Source organism: Gavialis gangeticus, unplaced genomic scaffold (genome assembly GCF_001723915.1).
Source record: "Gavialis gangeticus isolate Ggan-Ray unplaced genomic scaffold, GavGan_comp1, whole genome shotgun sequence".
NCBI classification, from domain to species: domain Eukaryota; kingdom Metazoa; phylum Chordata; order Crocodylia; family Gavialidae; genus Gavialis; species Gavialis gangeticus.
Window position 1 is genome coordinate 11936005 of NW_017728964.1, and position 17712 is coordinate 11953716.

General features: G+C 45.4%; 1 protein-coding gene across 4 annotated transcripts in view; it reads right to left on the minus strand.

Moving 5' to 3' along the window:
• The window catches only part of MGAT5B (mannosyl (alpha-1,6-)-glycoprotein beta-1,6-N-acetyl-glucosaminyltransferase, isozyme B), a 244530-nt gene that overhangs the window by 212219 nt on the left and 14599 nt on the right, over window positions 1-17712 (minus strand). For all 4 annotated transcript variants that reach the window (XM_019502900.1, XM_019502886.1, XM_019502894.1 and 1 more), the window contains exon 2: window positions 13492-13604. In XM_019502900.1, the coding sequence (XP_019358445.1) occupies window positions 13492-13604 (113 nt within the window). The remainder of the gene's footprint in view (window positions 1-13491; window positions 13605-17712) is intronic.

A 17712-nucleotide genomic window follows, 5' to 3' on the forward strand; every position in this document is an offset into this window, starting at 1 on the left:
TGGGGCCGGGGAAGGCGCGGGGAGGGGGAAGGGACTTTAATTAGAGCAACTCCAAGAGCCACTCTAATTAAAGCTCCTGGAGCATCTTGTGTATTAGTGTCCCTGCTCTTAGAAATGGCCAGGGGAGGGAAAATTTATCTAAAGCTTGAACAAACTTTATCTAAAGTGCCCCCACTGCCATTTTTAAGCACAGGGACTCTAATACATGAGATGCTGGAGGCTGCTGGAGTACAGTAATTACCATGCTCCGGAAGACTCGATTAATCGCGCTGTAATTACAGCATGTCAGAGCAGCCTCGCTCCTTGTGTATAGATGCCCTTAGAGAGCCCATTGTAAAACAGTGTTCCCAAAACTGGCCACGTGCTGCTGAGGTAGAAGGGGAAAAGTTGAGGCCATCCCTTTGGAGATACATTCCTACTGCCCAAACCATTCCCATTACTATGGGATAACGGTGACCTGCAAACTCACATGACCCACCTGGAAGCACTGTGAGGCCCACCAGAAATACAGGGACCACATCTTGAGAACTGGTATTCTAGCTCCCAGTTCAAGTTCATGATTCAACTTCAAGCGCATGCTTAAGATTCACTCACTTCAATAGAATGTAAATACATGTGTCAGTGCTGTCCTGAATGGGGGTCATAAGAATCAGGAACGTCAAGACTACCACATTAGAACAGCCCTACGGTCCATCTACTGTAATATGGCACAAGCCAGAGGGCACTGCTGGTTGATATCTTTCATAACCCCCGCACTCTCCATGCACATGACTGTAGGACTAGGTCTTTTTACAGCCTCAGTTGCTTAATGTTAATTTATGCCCTGGTGCAAGAGGAGTGGAATTTTACACTAGCTAGAGCAAATAAGCCAAATTCAGGTTCATGCCTGATCCTATTTTAACTCTTGCCGAGTTTGCCTGTGACAACAGCCTGCAGCATGGAGTCCCACCAGCCAACTCTGCACTGAAGTGCAAAACAAAACCAGCCCCTACCAAGATTATACCAGGGGTGTCAGAGGAGATGGACAGAATTCCAGCTCTTGCCCTGCACAACAATTTGAGATCTTGCTATTATTTCAGACCAGTACTTTTGTGCTTGGTTTCAAGCCAGTTTCCTGACAATCTTAAGACAACAAACAAATAAACCTCTTGGAGAGAAAAAAAAAACACAGATTATAAGAAAAGGAAAGAAAAAACCCAAACCAACAAATGTCATAAAACAAAGGAATAAATAACGTGAGTCTCTGCAGCCCAAGGCGACTCCCGAAGTGCCTTCTACATGCAAAAAATGTACAGTATAGACTTGTCTGGTTTCTTTTTAATCCAGATCTTTGTTTGTAGAATAAACTTGCTCAGCCACCATTTCAAAACAAAGGAGCCTCTATCTGGGTGTACTCTGCAGCAGAGGATTAGGATACAATAACTCTAGCACTTTGGAAGGCTTTTTGCTCTTGTTATTGTTTGTCTATCAAGCAACAAAGTCTCCACTGCTTCAAATCATCAAGGGTAGAATCCATCTGAAGATTGATTTCTGGCATGCTGAACAACTCTTGGCAAGAGCCTCACAAAAATGACTATATTTTAATGGATATAAAGAAAATTAAAAAGCAATTAACTCTGGGATGGTGGCATCGGCTACTCTTTACCTTCCTCTCTTCTGCCTCACTTCTAAAGGCTTATTGGCTGCGTGCGTGGTTTTAAGGCCAAGGAAACTTCAGGACAAGTCAATGGGATTTTCTCACATTTCTTCCAGCTCTTTTTATTTCACCCTCCATACTTCCTCCTCCAGCTGCCTGCATGTAGATTCACCTCGTACTCATGAGGTATTTCATGGGGAAGGCAATACTCCCAGAGGGAATTTAAGAGGAAGAACACATTGGCCCTACTCTATTATGCTCCATAGCTTAATGTCAGGCTGAGATTTAAGGCTGCCCAGGACAACAGGACACCTGGCTGGAATTACAAGGCAAATTTCTCAGCAGACTTTCAAAATTTCAGTCTAGATTGCCATGGCAAGTGTTATGCTCTAAACAAACACTGGGATGAAATTTTGGCCTCACTAAAGCCAGTGGGATCCCTACCACATATTCCAACAGAACCAGGGTTTTACTCAATTTGTTTAAAATCAATCTGTCAGGGTCTCCTCCTGTCAGTCTTACTCAAGCAAGTTACTGCAATGGTCCCAATACTGCAAACATTTAAGAATATGCATATGAATGTATGCAGTTCATTGCCCATTTAACTCAATGTGATTACTAACATGTCAACAAGCATTTGTAGGACGGAGACCACAGGGAATAAGTGGTCTGTGTGTGAGTAAGAAATTCAGCATCAGGCCTTTGTTATATACATGAGATACATTGCTCCTGTATGTAATGGAGAAGCCAAAATAACAAATAGTCACTATTTATAATGCAACATACACCCCAAGCTTGAATGAGAGGGTGCTTAGTTACATACAGTACGAATAAATGAATACCGAATGCCTACAAAGGGCACATCAAGTTAGGAATGTCAATGAGTAAGTATGCAGAAGGAAAGTACCAGGAGCCCTATTCAGCAGTCCTCATCCAGGCAAAACATCCATTGAAGTCAATGGGAATGAAGGGTGCTCAGTACCTCACGGCCTCAGGCTTTGCAACTTGAATTCAACATAGCCCTTAAATCCTTTGAGAAATGGGGATCAGATGAGTAAAGAATATCACCTAATCAGCCATGCACTGTTTATAAGAGACTGAAGAGGCACAGTATTCAAGGCAGAAATTAATAGAATGGGTCAGGAATTTCTCACCGGAACGGATTTTCCATCAGAAAAACTGAAGAGATGGCTCCCTGGGTGGCTCTTGTTAAGTTTGCTTTCAGACAAGCAAAAAAAAATGCACTCTCTCACACCCAATTTTTATAACTATCCCTTCCAAGGAAAAATTTCATGTCAACTTTCTGCCAATGTAGTATGAGAGTCCCTCCCCGCCACCCCCAGCACTCCAAGGAATGATATTTCTATGGAAAGGATTTCCCTTTTACCAATAAACTCTAGCAGTTAAGGGATTTAAGTGAGCAGCTTTTATTCACCTGACTAATTCCCTTTGACATCAGTGAGCCTGAACCTTCTCCTGAGGGAATTGGCAGCAAAACTCCTATTGACTTCTTGAGAAGACCAGGCCCTGTGGGGTTAGTCATCTCTTTCAAGACTGAAGGAAGGGGCCCTAGATCATGGCTTACACATCAGAAGAGATCGATGGAGGCAGATGGAAGAAGGAAAGGCAAAGGGAAAGCCTGGAGCCTGTTAGTGAGGGTGCTTGCTAGTACCAGCAAAGATGGTACCTGGTTTTCCAAAGGGTCTCCAATCTTCCACTGTGCATTCTGTAACCATGCTAGAGATTGTCAAAATGCCTCCTGCTCTCATAAGCTTAAAAAAATTAAATCAATCCAGTGATACTGGTGTCCTTTGAGCTTGACTTCAGATAACATTAGGCGCTTAATTAACAAACAAAACCATCACCACCAGTGGTATTCCTTTGATTTCCTTGGAATCTATAATGCCTATAACAAATATCAGTTCATTATTAAAACAGATCTATTGAGGCTGTGAAACTGTAATAAGATAGGTATTCATTTCTCTTACTGTCAGCTTTAAATTAAATAGGCTCTTAATAAACCATCGCTCTATGTAGCACAGAGTCCCTCATCCTCAACTACAAATGAAATAAGTCATGCAGTGATTTTTAACCAGAGGAACCAACCCTGTGCCTATGGCAACTTGTATAAAATCAAGGGGAGCGCTAATAAAGCCTATGTTTTTAGATCACTCTAAAAACCAGCGTAAACCAGATCTGAATCAAGCCCTAATTTCCAGAGGAAATTCAGTCTAGCCTTCCATTGTGCATTTTGTGCCCATGTGCAACTTCACAGAGGCAAATAGCTGTTGGCATTAGCATAACACCACAAATGCCCCCTCCCTAATTGCCAGACATAAAATCCTAAGGACATATCTGGGCATCCAAGGCTGTAATGATGGAATGGATAAGAACCTGAATTAAATATTTGACTATTATGAAATGCCTCCATAAATTATTTCTACCTACCAAATCACAGTTACAAAAACAGAGTTGTATAGGCTCCTTTCTAAGAAGCAAGTCGAAAGCAGATTCATTCACATCCTGGAAACCTTCTCTTTCTAAAACTAATATTTTATACACTTTCAAAATATAGATACTTTCAACACACACACACACACACACACGCACACACACACTCTATTAGTTTTGGAAGCATCTGGTTCATGCCCTGTATATATCTACATCTCTATCTACAGGGCATGAACCAGATACTTTCAAACAAGCAGCAAATAAGGGAGACAGCCAAGTCCCTGATCAATATATGGGGGGGGGAGTCAATAGGCCTTACTCTGTTCTGAGTTAACACAATGCAAATCCAAAGTAATCCTATGGACACTGGGCCCCTATAAACATGTTCCAGGGTGGGGGAAGGCGGGGTGTTTTAAATTACAGTGGCTCTTGGCAGCGGCTTTAATTAAAATGCCCACAGTGTCTCGTGTATTTAGCGTCCTGCATTTCAAAATGGTGGTGGGATCACTTTAAATAATCCCATTTGATAAGCTTTAGTTAAAGCACCCCCGCTGCCATTTGAAATGCAGGGATGCTGAATACACAAGATGCTGCATGACGCTGGAGCGTTCCAACTGAAATGCTCTAGCAGACTCAATTAATCAAATTAATTAGAACCAACTAATTAGAATGGATTCAATTAACTATTAGATTTAATTCATTAATCCGATTGGGTTTATTCATTCTAATCAGAACGCGTCAGAGCAGTTCAGATTTACCTTGGTGAAAACAGCAACATTCGGCTGTGGGGCTGAGAGTTCCTTTCTAGCTCCCTTGATGCAGGTTAGCCAGGCTCATATCTGGATGTGCAGGTTCTCCAGGAGCTCTATGGCCTGTTCAGTTTTGGCAAGTCTCAGCCAATAGGAAGAACATCACATCATCAGATTCTCCAAGTTCTCTCCTTAGGTAATAGCTCCTGTAACCAGATCTACAGAATTGAGACCATACCAATGTGGCAGTAGTGTAACTGGCAGCACAGAGAGAAGATGGAAAGCATGACACCCAGGCACTGACTTAAAGGAGACATCAGTATGGTCCCTGCCAAGAGTCTCTGTCACTGCAAGTGCAACCCCATGAGACAGGTCTGTAGGAGCCAGGCAGGTACAGACCCATTCCCATGAGCGTATCCAAGGGGGGGGTGAGGTTTGAGCACAGCAAGTGGAACAGTGCTTTCCCGCACCCCCCAAGGAGGTTTTACCATGGAATGTGTAGCTCTGCACCCAGTAGCATGCCTTGGGTAAGGAGGGCTGCCCCTTGGAAGTCCATGATACAGGGCTACTACAACCAGTCTCTCAGCTGCAGCAGCCTGAGCCCATCCTGCTGTAGCAGGAGCTGCAGCAGTAGCAGCTGACACCAGAGTGCAGACACCCAGGGCAGGTAAGACTCCATTCCTCCTCCCTTTCCCCCTGCTCTCCAGTGATCAGCAGAATTTCCCACCCCATCCCCATGGGAGGATCGAGAATTTTGAAAAGGTGGGGGGTGCAGATGGCAAGGTCTATCATCACATAAAACAATACATCTTTTTCTCCAGTTTATTTTCAACTAGAAGCTTTACTAACATGCTAGGGAGCTAGGACTGTATTATTCAGTTTAAGATTGAAGCAAAACTAAATATCAAATCAAGGGGGGGGAGGTGCTAGTGCACCAGGACCTATCCTTGGTCATCCCCAGCCTCTGCTCCAGGAATGGAAAGAGCTCACTGCACCATGCAACATGGTAAGATTACTAGGCATGGGAGAGGTGCCCTCAAACATGCTGAGCTCTGTGCAGGTTGTCTCCTAAACCAGAGGCAGTGTAGTCATGTCCATGTGGCACTCAGACAGCTAATTAGTAGAGGGATGGGGTTAATCAGCCCTGTTACCCATCAGTGGTAATTAGGCCACTTGAAGTGTTTAGCAGATGTAGCTACCCTGCTTCCATTTTAGAAGGCACTTTGTGCAGAGCACCATGGTGGCCTGGAAAACCCTGCTCTTAGCCACCCTCAGGTCATCAGGTAGACAGGGCCTAAAAACCCAAGACTTTTAAAACTTGAAGACACAGGGATATGAAAAATACCATTAATGAGTGACAAAATCCCATCAGAGTCAAGATTCACTGCTTCTCCTGCACCCAGATAAGAGAAGCAAATCCCCATTTCTTCCTCCCTAAAGCCGCAACGTGCAAGATTGGATCTCTACAATCCAAACCACCAGCCAGCCTCCCTCAGTTGTGAGTTCAACTGAGGCAAAGTAAAAGCAAGTTTATAGAAATGTTTCAGTTGCCTAGAGAGATAAGCACAGACAAGACAGAAAAAAGGGGGGACAGACTAAATTAATGCAAACAGAAAAGCCAATTTGTGTAGCCCAAGGACTGGACTGAGTTCATACCTGGTAATTGGGAGGTACGGGACTGAAAACCAATGATCCAAGATTGACGTGCCAGAAAAAGGTCAAATTAATGAACAGGACAAGGAAAGGAAAGTCCATTCCACCCTTCACCCATTTCTGAGCTGTTTTGGGGTTCCATACTGCATCTCCCAGGCCATCATTTGAGGGAAGGAAATGAGGCATTCCCAGAGGAAGAGGAAAGGCTGCCAAGTCTCCAGTTTGCCATAGGGAATTGGACCTTCACTCCTGAGCTTCAAGGGTCACCATAACATCTCAATGCCCAGATCTCTATGCATTGACAGGGATGCCTGCATCAGTAAGGACCAACTGGAAACATGCTTTGCACGGTCTTCATTCCATCTCCCTTGATATTCCTACTCTCCTCTCTGGGCTCTTCACCCCAGCATCAGAACAAGGAAATGAGATGACCCACCCATCCCTTCCCTGCCTGAGAAAGATCAGCAGAGAAATGGGACCGGACCAAACCAGCCAAATGTGGTCCTACAGGGAAGCAAGCCAAAGACCAGAGCAACAGCCATCAAGGCCAACCTACCACCATTGAGCACCCACGCATGATTAATCAGCCACTTTAGATTCTGGGAACATCAACTCTGCCACATCCTCAGCCCTTACTGTCCTACCTCTTCCTCCCCTTGGGCCTGTCAGCTTTGCTCTGGTTATCATTTTAAACTCAGAATTGAATAGACCAGTTCTTTCCTCCCCCATTACAAAGGACTGCTTGACAGAAGGAGAGACTAACCAATAACCTCTCTCTCTAACTAATGAGAGATGACACTTTATACATTTGGATTGATTTTTCCTCTCCCTAGTCACTCAACTGCAATATTTGATTCTTCTCTGTTCTGTTTCTTGGTCAGTAACTTTCCATACTTTGGGATGGAGATTTTAGCAGGTTTGCTGTGGCACGGTAAGACAGCCACAGTTTCCATGCACAGAACTCAGCATGGTAATTCTAGTATTGTATGGTGACAGGCTGATGCTGGTCTCTCTCTGGCCCCATTTATTTAATCAATTTTAACATATCAGCTCCCAACAGACTGTGGGTAAAATTTTCACCTTCATCAAGAAGCCTGCGAAAGGCTCGTTCTTCACCCGCACCTTTAGGCTTGAGGGTGACCAACACACTAGTGGAAAACTGGAGTTTCACTGAAATCAAGAGTTAACACCAGTGCAAAACTGATGTTAGCAAGGTAGCTCTGGGCGCTCACCATCTTTTCATCTGCTAGAATCTTTTAAGTTATCAACAGTTCAAGACAAGAGCTCATGGAAACAATCCAGCATTAGCCCTGAAGGATTTACCCTACCAAATTCTTTCCTTGAGTATAAAGGCATATCTCTGGGGTAACTTCCTCCCAGTCAGTGAAGTCCCTCCGGATCAACGTTGGTCTAACCAAGAAGAGTTTGGCACAGCAAATTTAAATTTCAGGGGAAGAGGTTCATTGCAGAAAGCGAGGAGATGGATTTTGAGTTTCCTGCAGCCTGAAAAATGCACCAGTGAACACCAAATCCTCAAAAGCCACCCAAAAGATTATAGCCACCCTCGGAGCTTGCAAGAGACTTGTGTGGTAATTGGCCTGCAGAAGGGACAATATCCTTCATCATGGAACCAGTTATTTTTCTGCCATGCTGGTGGTAGCACAGGACACATCATTTCTGTACTCCTCTAATCTCCTGGGGCTGCTAGGGGTCAGTTCAAAGCTTTAAGGTTGTTTTAATTTACAACTATTTGCAGCGACCCCTCCACTGCCATCTGCTACAGCCATGTTACTGTCCTGCCATGCTTGCTCTGCTAGGATCTGTGAAAGATGGTGGCAGGCAGCCAGGAGAATTGCCACTTAGGTGAACTCCAAGAGTGCTCTGTTCAGCTGGAACAATCCAAGGCAGATTAAGAGAGGCTGAGGAGTTGACCCCAAGGCTGTACATGGCCAGTTGTCATAGGTCCCTAGCTGGGCACCCAGGTAGCTGATATACTGGGTGCCAGTCCACTTTGTCTGGGTGCTCTAAACTCCCCTGAGTCTCATTAGGCAGAAGCACTTGGCTTCTCTAGTAGATCTTTGATGTGCACGGTCTCCCAACTGCTTTTGTCCTCCAGGTCAAACACTGATCCCCCACATAGTACCAGTAACTTAAGATACCTGCTCCCCAAATGTTAGCCAAGGGGTGCTATAGAGCTACAGTTTAACTCCTAGGATCACATGGCAGTGAAAGCAGACCCCCAGTCATACTTTGCTCAGAATTATAGACCAAAAGAGAAACCACAAACGAAACAGCTGCAACCTTATTTCCCTGCCTCTGTTTCCTCACCACTGAAGCATCCTTCCACCTAGGGTCAGGATCACTCTTCCGAACCCTGGGTCTTTTCAGAACAGCTCTAAGCTTAGTTGGTCCCATGGGGGAACAGCAGCCACAGACTACAAATGCATGCTTACCTCTACCTCTCTCGTGCCCTGTACTTCCAGCATCTCAGAGCCATCCTGGTTTATATGCCCCAGTTCCAACATATGGCTTCTCTGATTTGCATTTGGGAATTTCCCAATCAAACAACAGCTCCCTGAAGAGATTTTAAAAACAAGATGGTTCTCCTGGGCTTCAGCAAACCCCTTAGCACACCAACTGTTCAGTCAAAAGCACAGTCATTAAGGTTAACTACTCTCCATTGTACGAGTCCGATAACCACATGCTAGAGGCTTCATATGCAAAGGCAGGTACTCAGAGGCATTTCATGATAACAGCAATTATTTTAGGGTTGCAGCCATTTAATGTCAACCAGCACTCATAGGTTGGACGTGGGGAGGTTTCTCAAATGATCGTGGAGCTGGTGATCTGACTAGGAAGGGGGTCCCCTTGTGCATGAGGGAACCTGTCATTACTCACCTATTTTTTAAATATAATACTTTCCAGTGCTTTAGCCTGAAATCACATCCTGCAGGTGGGTTAGGTGGCTTGTAACAGAAGTCCTGATCAGAGGAATCAGTGATACAACAGCTGCTGTCAGTCCGAACTCCACCACTTACTAACAGAGACCATCACTCAGGTAGCCATCAGATGGTAGATGCCAACTCTCTCCCACCTGCCTATATGAAACGTCTGAAAAGACACCCAACTTGAGCAAAACATGCACAAAAATAAAGGAAGGCATTGATCTCTCAGCTTTCTATTGCTCTATTTGGCTGGACTAAAACCAGGCAAGTAAACACTAATCCCTTAGAGAAGAGACTTAATAGAGTTCATGATAGGAACAATTAGGGGGGGTGGTAAGGGGAAATAAAAACTCCTTTGTACTCTATCCGCCAGGGAGAAAACCAAGACAACCAGGAAAGGCAGTATTACATGTTAATCCTTTTTCAAGTCAACTAAGTAGTTTACAAGCACCATCTGAATTTTGGGAACCCTCCTGCCGTACATGCTCCACAAACATCAATACATCTTACATAGATACACAAGAAAGATTTAATGCTATAGGTAGCACAAGAAGCTCTACCGATTAGACAGGGACTTAATCCACCCACACATTGTTGTGCTCTATCAGGTGACAGTCTCCTGTTCTGTGAGTGGGCTCACATGCAGAATCCGTTTTAATCTACTCGCCCAGGGACACAGCTTTGTTCCATTATTTTACATGTGAACCATAAGCATAGCACAGAAATGATTTGCTTTCTCTTTCTTGTTCAGCTTCTGAGAAAAAAAAAATATTCAAATGCCAGAAATGCTCTGGGGGAAAAGCCAGCACATATTCAGTGGAGAAAGCATGGGCTGGATTCAGCTCAGATGGTGTGAAGAGGAGTCATCTCTCCCCATCAGAGGTGAACCTTAGGTGCCCAGCAGAAGCATAACTAGGAATTTTGGAGCCCTGGGCAGGGAGGTGCATGTGCATACACACGTATGATGGGCACTAGAGGGTCTTACCTCTCTACAGACAGGCCACTGGGCAGGCTGTCTCCAGTGGCTGCCATTCTGGTGTCCTTCCTAAATTGGCTTGTGGGGCTAGTGCTCCATTCACCCACCCCTAGTTACACCTCTAGTGCCCAGCAGGAGTCCACCCACAGAATGGCAGGCTACTGCCTCCTTCCCTTTCACGCGGGTTTCTCCTTGCACAGAGCCAGCTTCAGATTTCACTCAGGTGACCAGACCCTCAGCTGCTGTAAATTGAGCATGTACACTGGCTGCTGCAGAATCTGGATTGTGATGTCTCGAAAATTCCCTCTCGCCTTGATATACTGGAGTTAGAAGTACTTTACTGTCCCTAGGCCATTTTCATAGACATTAGGGCTGGAAGGGACCTCGGAAGATCATCAAGTCCAGCCCCCTTCCCCAGGGGCAGGAAGTCAGCAGGGATCATAGGATCCCAGCAAGATAAACATCCAATTGTCTCTTGAAGGTGTTCAAAGTAGGTGCTTGAACCACCTCTGGCGGCAGTCTATTCCAAACCTTGGGGGCTAAATTCAACTACATGAGCAAGCCGGAGTGTCCTGTGACAGACTTCAGGAGATTCAGTGGAAACTCCATTCGGATAACACTGAGCAGCAACACCCTGGCACATGAACCACTGCATCAGAACAGCCTGTGGGAGGTCATAATAGCAGAACATGATTAGAGGTCAAGAGAACAGGCCTTATGAGGAGAGGCAGAGAGGCATGGGACTTTTCAGGTTGGAGAAGCGAAGGCTCAAGGGTGATTTGATGGCAGCCTATAAGTACATAAGGGGTGTACTGTGCATCAGGAACTGGGAAAACATCTGTTCACCAGGGCACCTCACGGGAAGACAAGGTCTAATGGCCACAGACTCCTGGAAGACTATTTTAGACTGAACATAAGGAAAAACTCCTTTACCATCCGAGTCTCCAGAGTAGACTTCCCCCAGAAGTGGTGCAAGCACCTGCTTTGGATACTTTTAAGAAATGCTTGGATACTTATCTTGCTGGGGTGATCTGACCCCCGCTGACTTCCTGCCCCTGGGGCAGGGGGCTGGACCCGATGATCTCACAAGGTCCCTTCCAACCCTAATGTCTAGGAATCTATGACATTGGGTGTGTTTACACATGCTGATTTAAGATGCATTAGCCATTTTTAAGGTGCATTAAGGGCATAGGTCTACACGTGCATGCCCCTAATGCACCTTAAAATGGTGATTTTAGACTAATTACACCTAAATTTGATACCTGCATATCAGAAGGTAAGCAGGTATCAAATGTAGGCATGAATACTTAAGGCACCTCAAGAGATGTGTAGATGCCTTAAGGCGTCTTAACACCATGTATGTTGACTGAGTGGGCTACAGCCAAGTCCGCAGGGCCCCGCGCTGCCCCTGGGTGCCGCCAAGAAGAAGCAGTCATGGGTGCAGTTCTCCAAGGTGAAGACACTGGAGCACACCAACAAGTACTGCTGCTGCTGGAACCACTGCTCCAGCGTCTGTACCTTGGAGAAACGCCACTTCTTCTTGGCAATGTCCAGTGGCAGCACAGGGCCCTGAAGGCTCAGCTCTGGCCCATTCAATCGACATACACAGTCAACATACTTGCCAGGTAAGTGCTCATTGTTCACCATCCTCCCAGCCACTTTTCCAGGGTGACACCTGTCCACCGCCTGCAGGCCCCAGAGTGGCTGCACATGCTGGAGGTTGTCCAAGGTGCTGCCCAGGGCAGATTGTAAATGAGTTCACCCAGCGAGCCATGTTAAGGCACCTTATGGTGTGCACATATAGACATGTGCCTAAATCGCCTTAAGGTGCATGAAGTTTAGGAACACATAAATTCATGTGTAGACAGGCCCATTTTTACTTAGCAAGCATTTGGAGCTGCCTGACCTTTTCACATGTCACCCTGGGCAAGCAGTCAGCTAGCACCTTCCCTTGAACTGGAATCAAGACCATCACTACAGCCCTTACTCATGCATTAGCTCATTAATATCACTGGTAGTTTCTGGTGCCTCACAGATGCATGTAAGAGACCATCCACACAGGTCACAGAACCCTCTGCCACATGCTCCCTTCCTTCAGCTATGTGCCTTCCACAATTCCCTAGAGCACTTGGGACCAACCTTTTTGGCAGATGTCCCACATTATTAGCCCCGCACCCTCTGTGAGTGGCATAATCTGCTACTACACTGCCTGTGCGCTCCCTAATGTGCTGCGTGCCGCACATAGAGACTGCCATAACTAGCACAGCCACTCATGCCGCAGGTTGGCCACGATGTCCTATAGCTGTCCCATCTGCTGGGTGCCAGCAGGCCAAGCACAACACCAATTCCCCATCCAACTTCCAAAATCCCTGTTGTGCTGCACTCCCAAAAACAGCTGGGAAGCTGGAAGATCACTTGCATTACTCTTCTTCAAACCTAGGGCAGGCTTTTTGCACCATTTGTCCTGAACAGTTTGAGCTTCTCCATCAAAATTGTATCAGGACCGTTTGCTTGTTCTCCTCTGTCCTCTCTATCAAGTACTGATATAAAGGAGATTATATCTAGTTTAGATAGACCTCCAGGTTTGCCCCCCTACTTTCCTTTTATAGTGGTTCTTTTTAAGGGGAAAAGGAGATTAAAATAGCAAACATCCCTCCCAACAGAGTTGGACATGATTTCTCTCAAGAAAAGCCTTTCGTCAGTAAAATATTCAGGATCAGGCTCCTCATAGTCCCCTCTGATTTCCAGCCAACCTGCCATCAATGTTTATAGAACTTGTAACACTTAATAGATATACTATAAACCCAGACATGGAAGCTATTGAACAACTAATGCTGATTACAGCAGTGTCAGGATCTCCAGAAATGTAGACCTCCAGCCCTAAGCTAGTACAGCCAGTAAAGATAATCGTTAGGCACAAGGTCTGTTTAGCAAGGGGCAGCAACGGAAAGAGATGGAACTCATGCACTCCTGTGTTTCTTGACTTCTTATCCAAAAAATACTAGTAACAAAGGACAGACCTGGCCTGGATTGCCTCCTTTCTAAATAGTTGTGCAAGAAATAAAAATGTCTGATAATTACCTTCGGTTCTGATGGTGAAGGGAGAGTCTCCCAGTCGCTTGGCTGAAAACTGACCTCCCAGTGATGTCATTAAGAAGCATAGGGTGAAAAATCCAATTCCCAGCACAAATATCCTGAGGGAGGAGAAGAAGAAAAGATAAGGAGACGCAAGCAGCAACAGCTTCCCTGCTAACCAGGTCGCTGCCACTTATCAACAAATAACAGGGAATGGTCCTTTCCTGACATGCTCACAGGTCTGACTCCTAGCAGAGTCTTCATCACACAGACTCTTGAGCATCCTTGCACAAATCTTCCTTAGTGAACAGCCCATCTTCTGCATGAGAAAGAAGCAGAGAGGAATGAAGGAAGGGTTGGATCCAAGACGGTAAACTCTGCCCCTTGGCAATGATCCAATTCTTAGCTCTAATAGTCCCTTTTTGACTGTTTCAATGAGGGTTGTCCATAACACTACTGTTGATCCTTTCTAGAAACATGACACATCACACCAGCTCAGGCCACCAGTCTGAACTACAGTCCAGTTTCCCATTGCCAAACCATGGCCTGTAGCAAATGCTTTCCAGAAAGGTATAAAGCCTTTATAACTGACAGTGGTACAGTACAGTAGACATGTCTTCTACAGGAAGACATAGTAGCCATGTCTTCCTGACCCCAAGCACCAAGTCACTGATTTTTGTCCTGAAGCCCGAGGGCTAATATGTTTCATAGCTATTTAACCTATTGCCCATTACCCATATGAATGGCCTATCCTGTTTTGAATCCAACTTGCTCATGGCCTCCATAATATTGTATCATGCAATATAGACCCAAACTTGTTAAGTGATGTCTTGTTCTGTAGAATGATGGTACATTACCTCTTGTTTCCTTTGGCTGTGCCTTTGTCCCATTTTGGACAAGTAAGAGGGTTGTACACTAACGTTCACTATAAAGCTTAACTATGTTAGTCTGAAGTCAGGCAGATGGTGAGGCTGGGTGGCACCTTAGAGACTACCTAGTTCAGAAAGGCATGAGCTTTTATAGGCAACAATCTACTTTGTTGGATGCTATAGGTATAGTTAGTCTCTAAGATGCCACCCTGCTAACCTTCTGCCTAATGCTTAAACTCTTCAGTCCAAGAGGGCTATGCCCACACTATTCAACCCAAGCCAGCTGTTAGCAGGTAAGTGAGAAGTGAAAGGCCTTGCTTTCTTTGGCACCCAGGTCTCCTTTCACCTCCCTCAGAAGTGGTGACAATAACTGTACAATACCCATCCAATGCACTAGTCAGAGGCACACTGGTCTGGTCTAGGAAGCACAGAGTCTTGGGTCTGACACTAATTTTCATCACCTCCATGTGTCTGCTTCCCTTTGCAACCTCTGTGTGTCTTACTATTCAGACAACAAGCTCTTTAGTGCAGGGATTGTCTCATATAACATCTAGCAAATCAAACACCAATCTCTACTGCAAAGGCTGAGAGCTATTGTAACTTAATGATGCTCTCTTTTATACAGAGAAAGCCTCCAAGGGAGAGAGACCTTGCACCTTCCTTTGTTATTTACACCTGTGCCAAGTGGCTACAAGATATCACTCTATATGTAACTAGGCTACCATTATTTGCATGAGCTACCCATTGTGCCCAGCTCTGCATTTGGAAGACCGGCGAGGTGTGAGGCTGACAATCAGGTTGTGGGCCCTATGCTGGTCAGATTGCTGATCTTGACTTGAAACGAACACGTGCATGCTAGGCACTGCCATTCCCTTGTTCCTCTTATTGATTTCATTCAGTAGGATGTGAGCTGGAACAGACACTATACTAAGCAGATCCCTTTCCCTGTTAAATTAACAGAACATGCTCATTGGGACTATGAGTTGTCTGTGATATAGGAATAGGGATGGGGGAGGTTTCCATGGATTAGCGCTCTCTCTGTCTCATGCCATATCTTGTCCCTACTGGCAAAAGGGGCCATTCTTGTTTTAGAGCCAAAGGATTGGAACAGACATCAAGGGTCATCTGGTGTAGTCCCCTGCCCAAGCAGGGAGATGCATTCCTCCTAAGCCACGCCAGTGACACCCCTATCCAGCCCTTTCTTGGAAACCTCCAAAGGAAATTCCACAGCTTCCCTAGGCATCTTGTTCCATTATCCTCTAGCACTTGCTGTCATGACCTCTTCTCCCCCTGAGATTTGATCCAAGTCTGTTCTGCTACAAATAATAGCCATTGCCATGTGTCCATCAGAAGGAAGAATAATTTTATCCAACTTAAAAGAAAAAGCTTCAGCAACGTTTGACTGGAGAGAAGGGCAAATAGCTAGGGCGCCAAGTAAAACTGGTCACATGGTCAGTGGTGATCAAGGTTTACAAAAATATCTAGTAATTTTGTGCGTCCAAATATCATATTGGCTAATTTTCCACAAGCAGTTTTATAGCACTAAGTGGGCATCTAAAAACTACAACAGGCTATTTTTTTCCAAAGGTATAAAAGCTTTTGAGTTCAGCGTTCAAAGTATCTTTGAGAACCAGGATTAGAGTCCAGTTTGGGGTAACAACTCCCACAGACTTTGAGGGAACAAGAAATACCAGCATTAATCACTTTTAAAAATACTTGGCTGCCAATCACAGAAGCAAGGTAGATGGAAAGACCTTTTGGCGCAGCAAACGTGTTGGTGCGGTTCTCACTGGTGCACCTAGTTCTCATTAAGCTAGTTTTATTCTTCTACTGAAACTTGGGCAAAAATAGCAGAACAGAACAATTCCTCTCTTCACCACAGGCTGCAGTGCCTGGGGCAGAGCTGCATGAAAAATTTGTTTCTTTTGGGTCAAACAAAAGGTTGCTTTTTTACCTGAACAAATGTTCTATTTCAGGACTTTTTAAATTAAAAAGGAAACTTTGTGATTAAATCCATTTAAGTGAAGAGCTGAAACAGTTGTAAAACACTGAGACCTGATGGTCTGACTCGGCTGCAGCAGGTTTTTTTGTTCGATTCAGAACAATTGTAACGTAACATCTTAGTAGTTTTTCTACTTCCCTCCCCCTTCCCCACTCCCAAATTGGGGAAAGAGTGCCACCCAGATCTACCCACAGGCCTCTCACTGTATCAAGAGCAGACCACATTATTCCTCTCAATGCCCCTATGTCACAGCCAACTCAAGAACTAGCATCTGAGCTCCCAGCAAGATCCAAACGTTGAACAGCACTGGCTGATCTCATCACTCTTTTCCCCTCAGCCACTAAAAATAAAGCCTTATCCAGCACCACCCCCGACAAGCTTGATAGTTCCTGCCCTCATCAGGGCATTATCTTCTCTCCCAGGGAAGTCACCTGACCCTCCAGGTTGTCCTTTTTAGTTTGCCCCATGCTATTCTGAAGAACAACTTACCACAAGGCCAGCTGTTCACTATTTCCTTCTTTCACCCCAAAAGGGACCAGCTCTGGCTCCCTTACATACCAACTGCTTCCCTGAGCTACTACATCACATCCTACATCACCATACCTTCAACAAAATCCAAAGGAAAGCAACCCCTCTACCTATCCCAGGCCTCGGTCACCTTTGCCTATTCCAGCACTTGAAGGTGAGCTCAGCCCTACTGCAGCACTAAGCCCTGCTCTACTCAAACCTGCTGCTCCTCCTCAATTAAGCCCCTTGCAGGCTTTTATAATCCCTCGCTCCCTTCTCAGCTGGCTCTGATGATTAATAGGGCTCCATGGCCCTGGACTTTTACTGCTTAAAGGAGCAGGACAGTGCGTCACAGGCCCTGCAGGTGAGGACACTGATTTCTGTCCCCAGTGGACTAGCTCCTTAATATTTTTACTATTTATGCCCACAGGCCGGACTGAGGATCACAGGTCTCTTATGCTGGGTGCAAAGCATTATATGAAGGGGGAGAAGAACAAGAGACCTATACACAGCTATTAATGTGCTGTTTTGAACTGACTGCACCTTCAGTACCCTGGTATCCGATAGGCCTGTCTGAAGCAGCTTGTATTCGCTTCAGATTTGGCTGATTAGGGGAAAAGTGATTCAATTCAGTGATCCGAATCACTGTCCCAAATTGATTTGGTTGAACCTGATTCAAAGATTCAGCTGCTGCCAAATCTCTGAATCAGCCAGGCCCACCACGCTCAGCCTGGCAATGGCTGCCCTGCCTGCCCCAGCTCCTGGCTCTTTGGAGAAAAAAAGCCCTGACTCAGTGGGTGCTACCGGGCAGGTGATCCCCACTGCCCCACACTGCATGGGAGGCTCTGC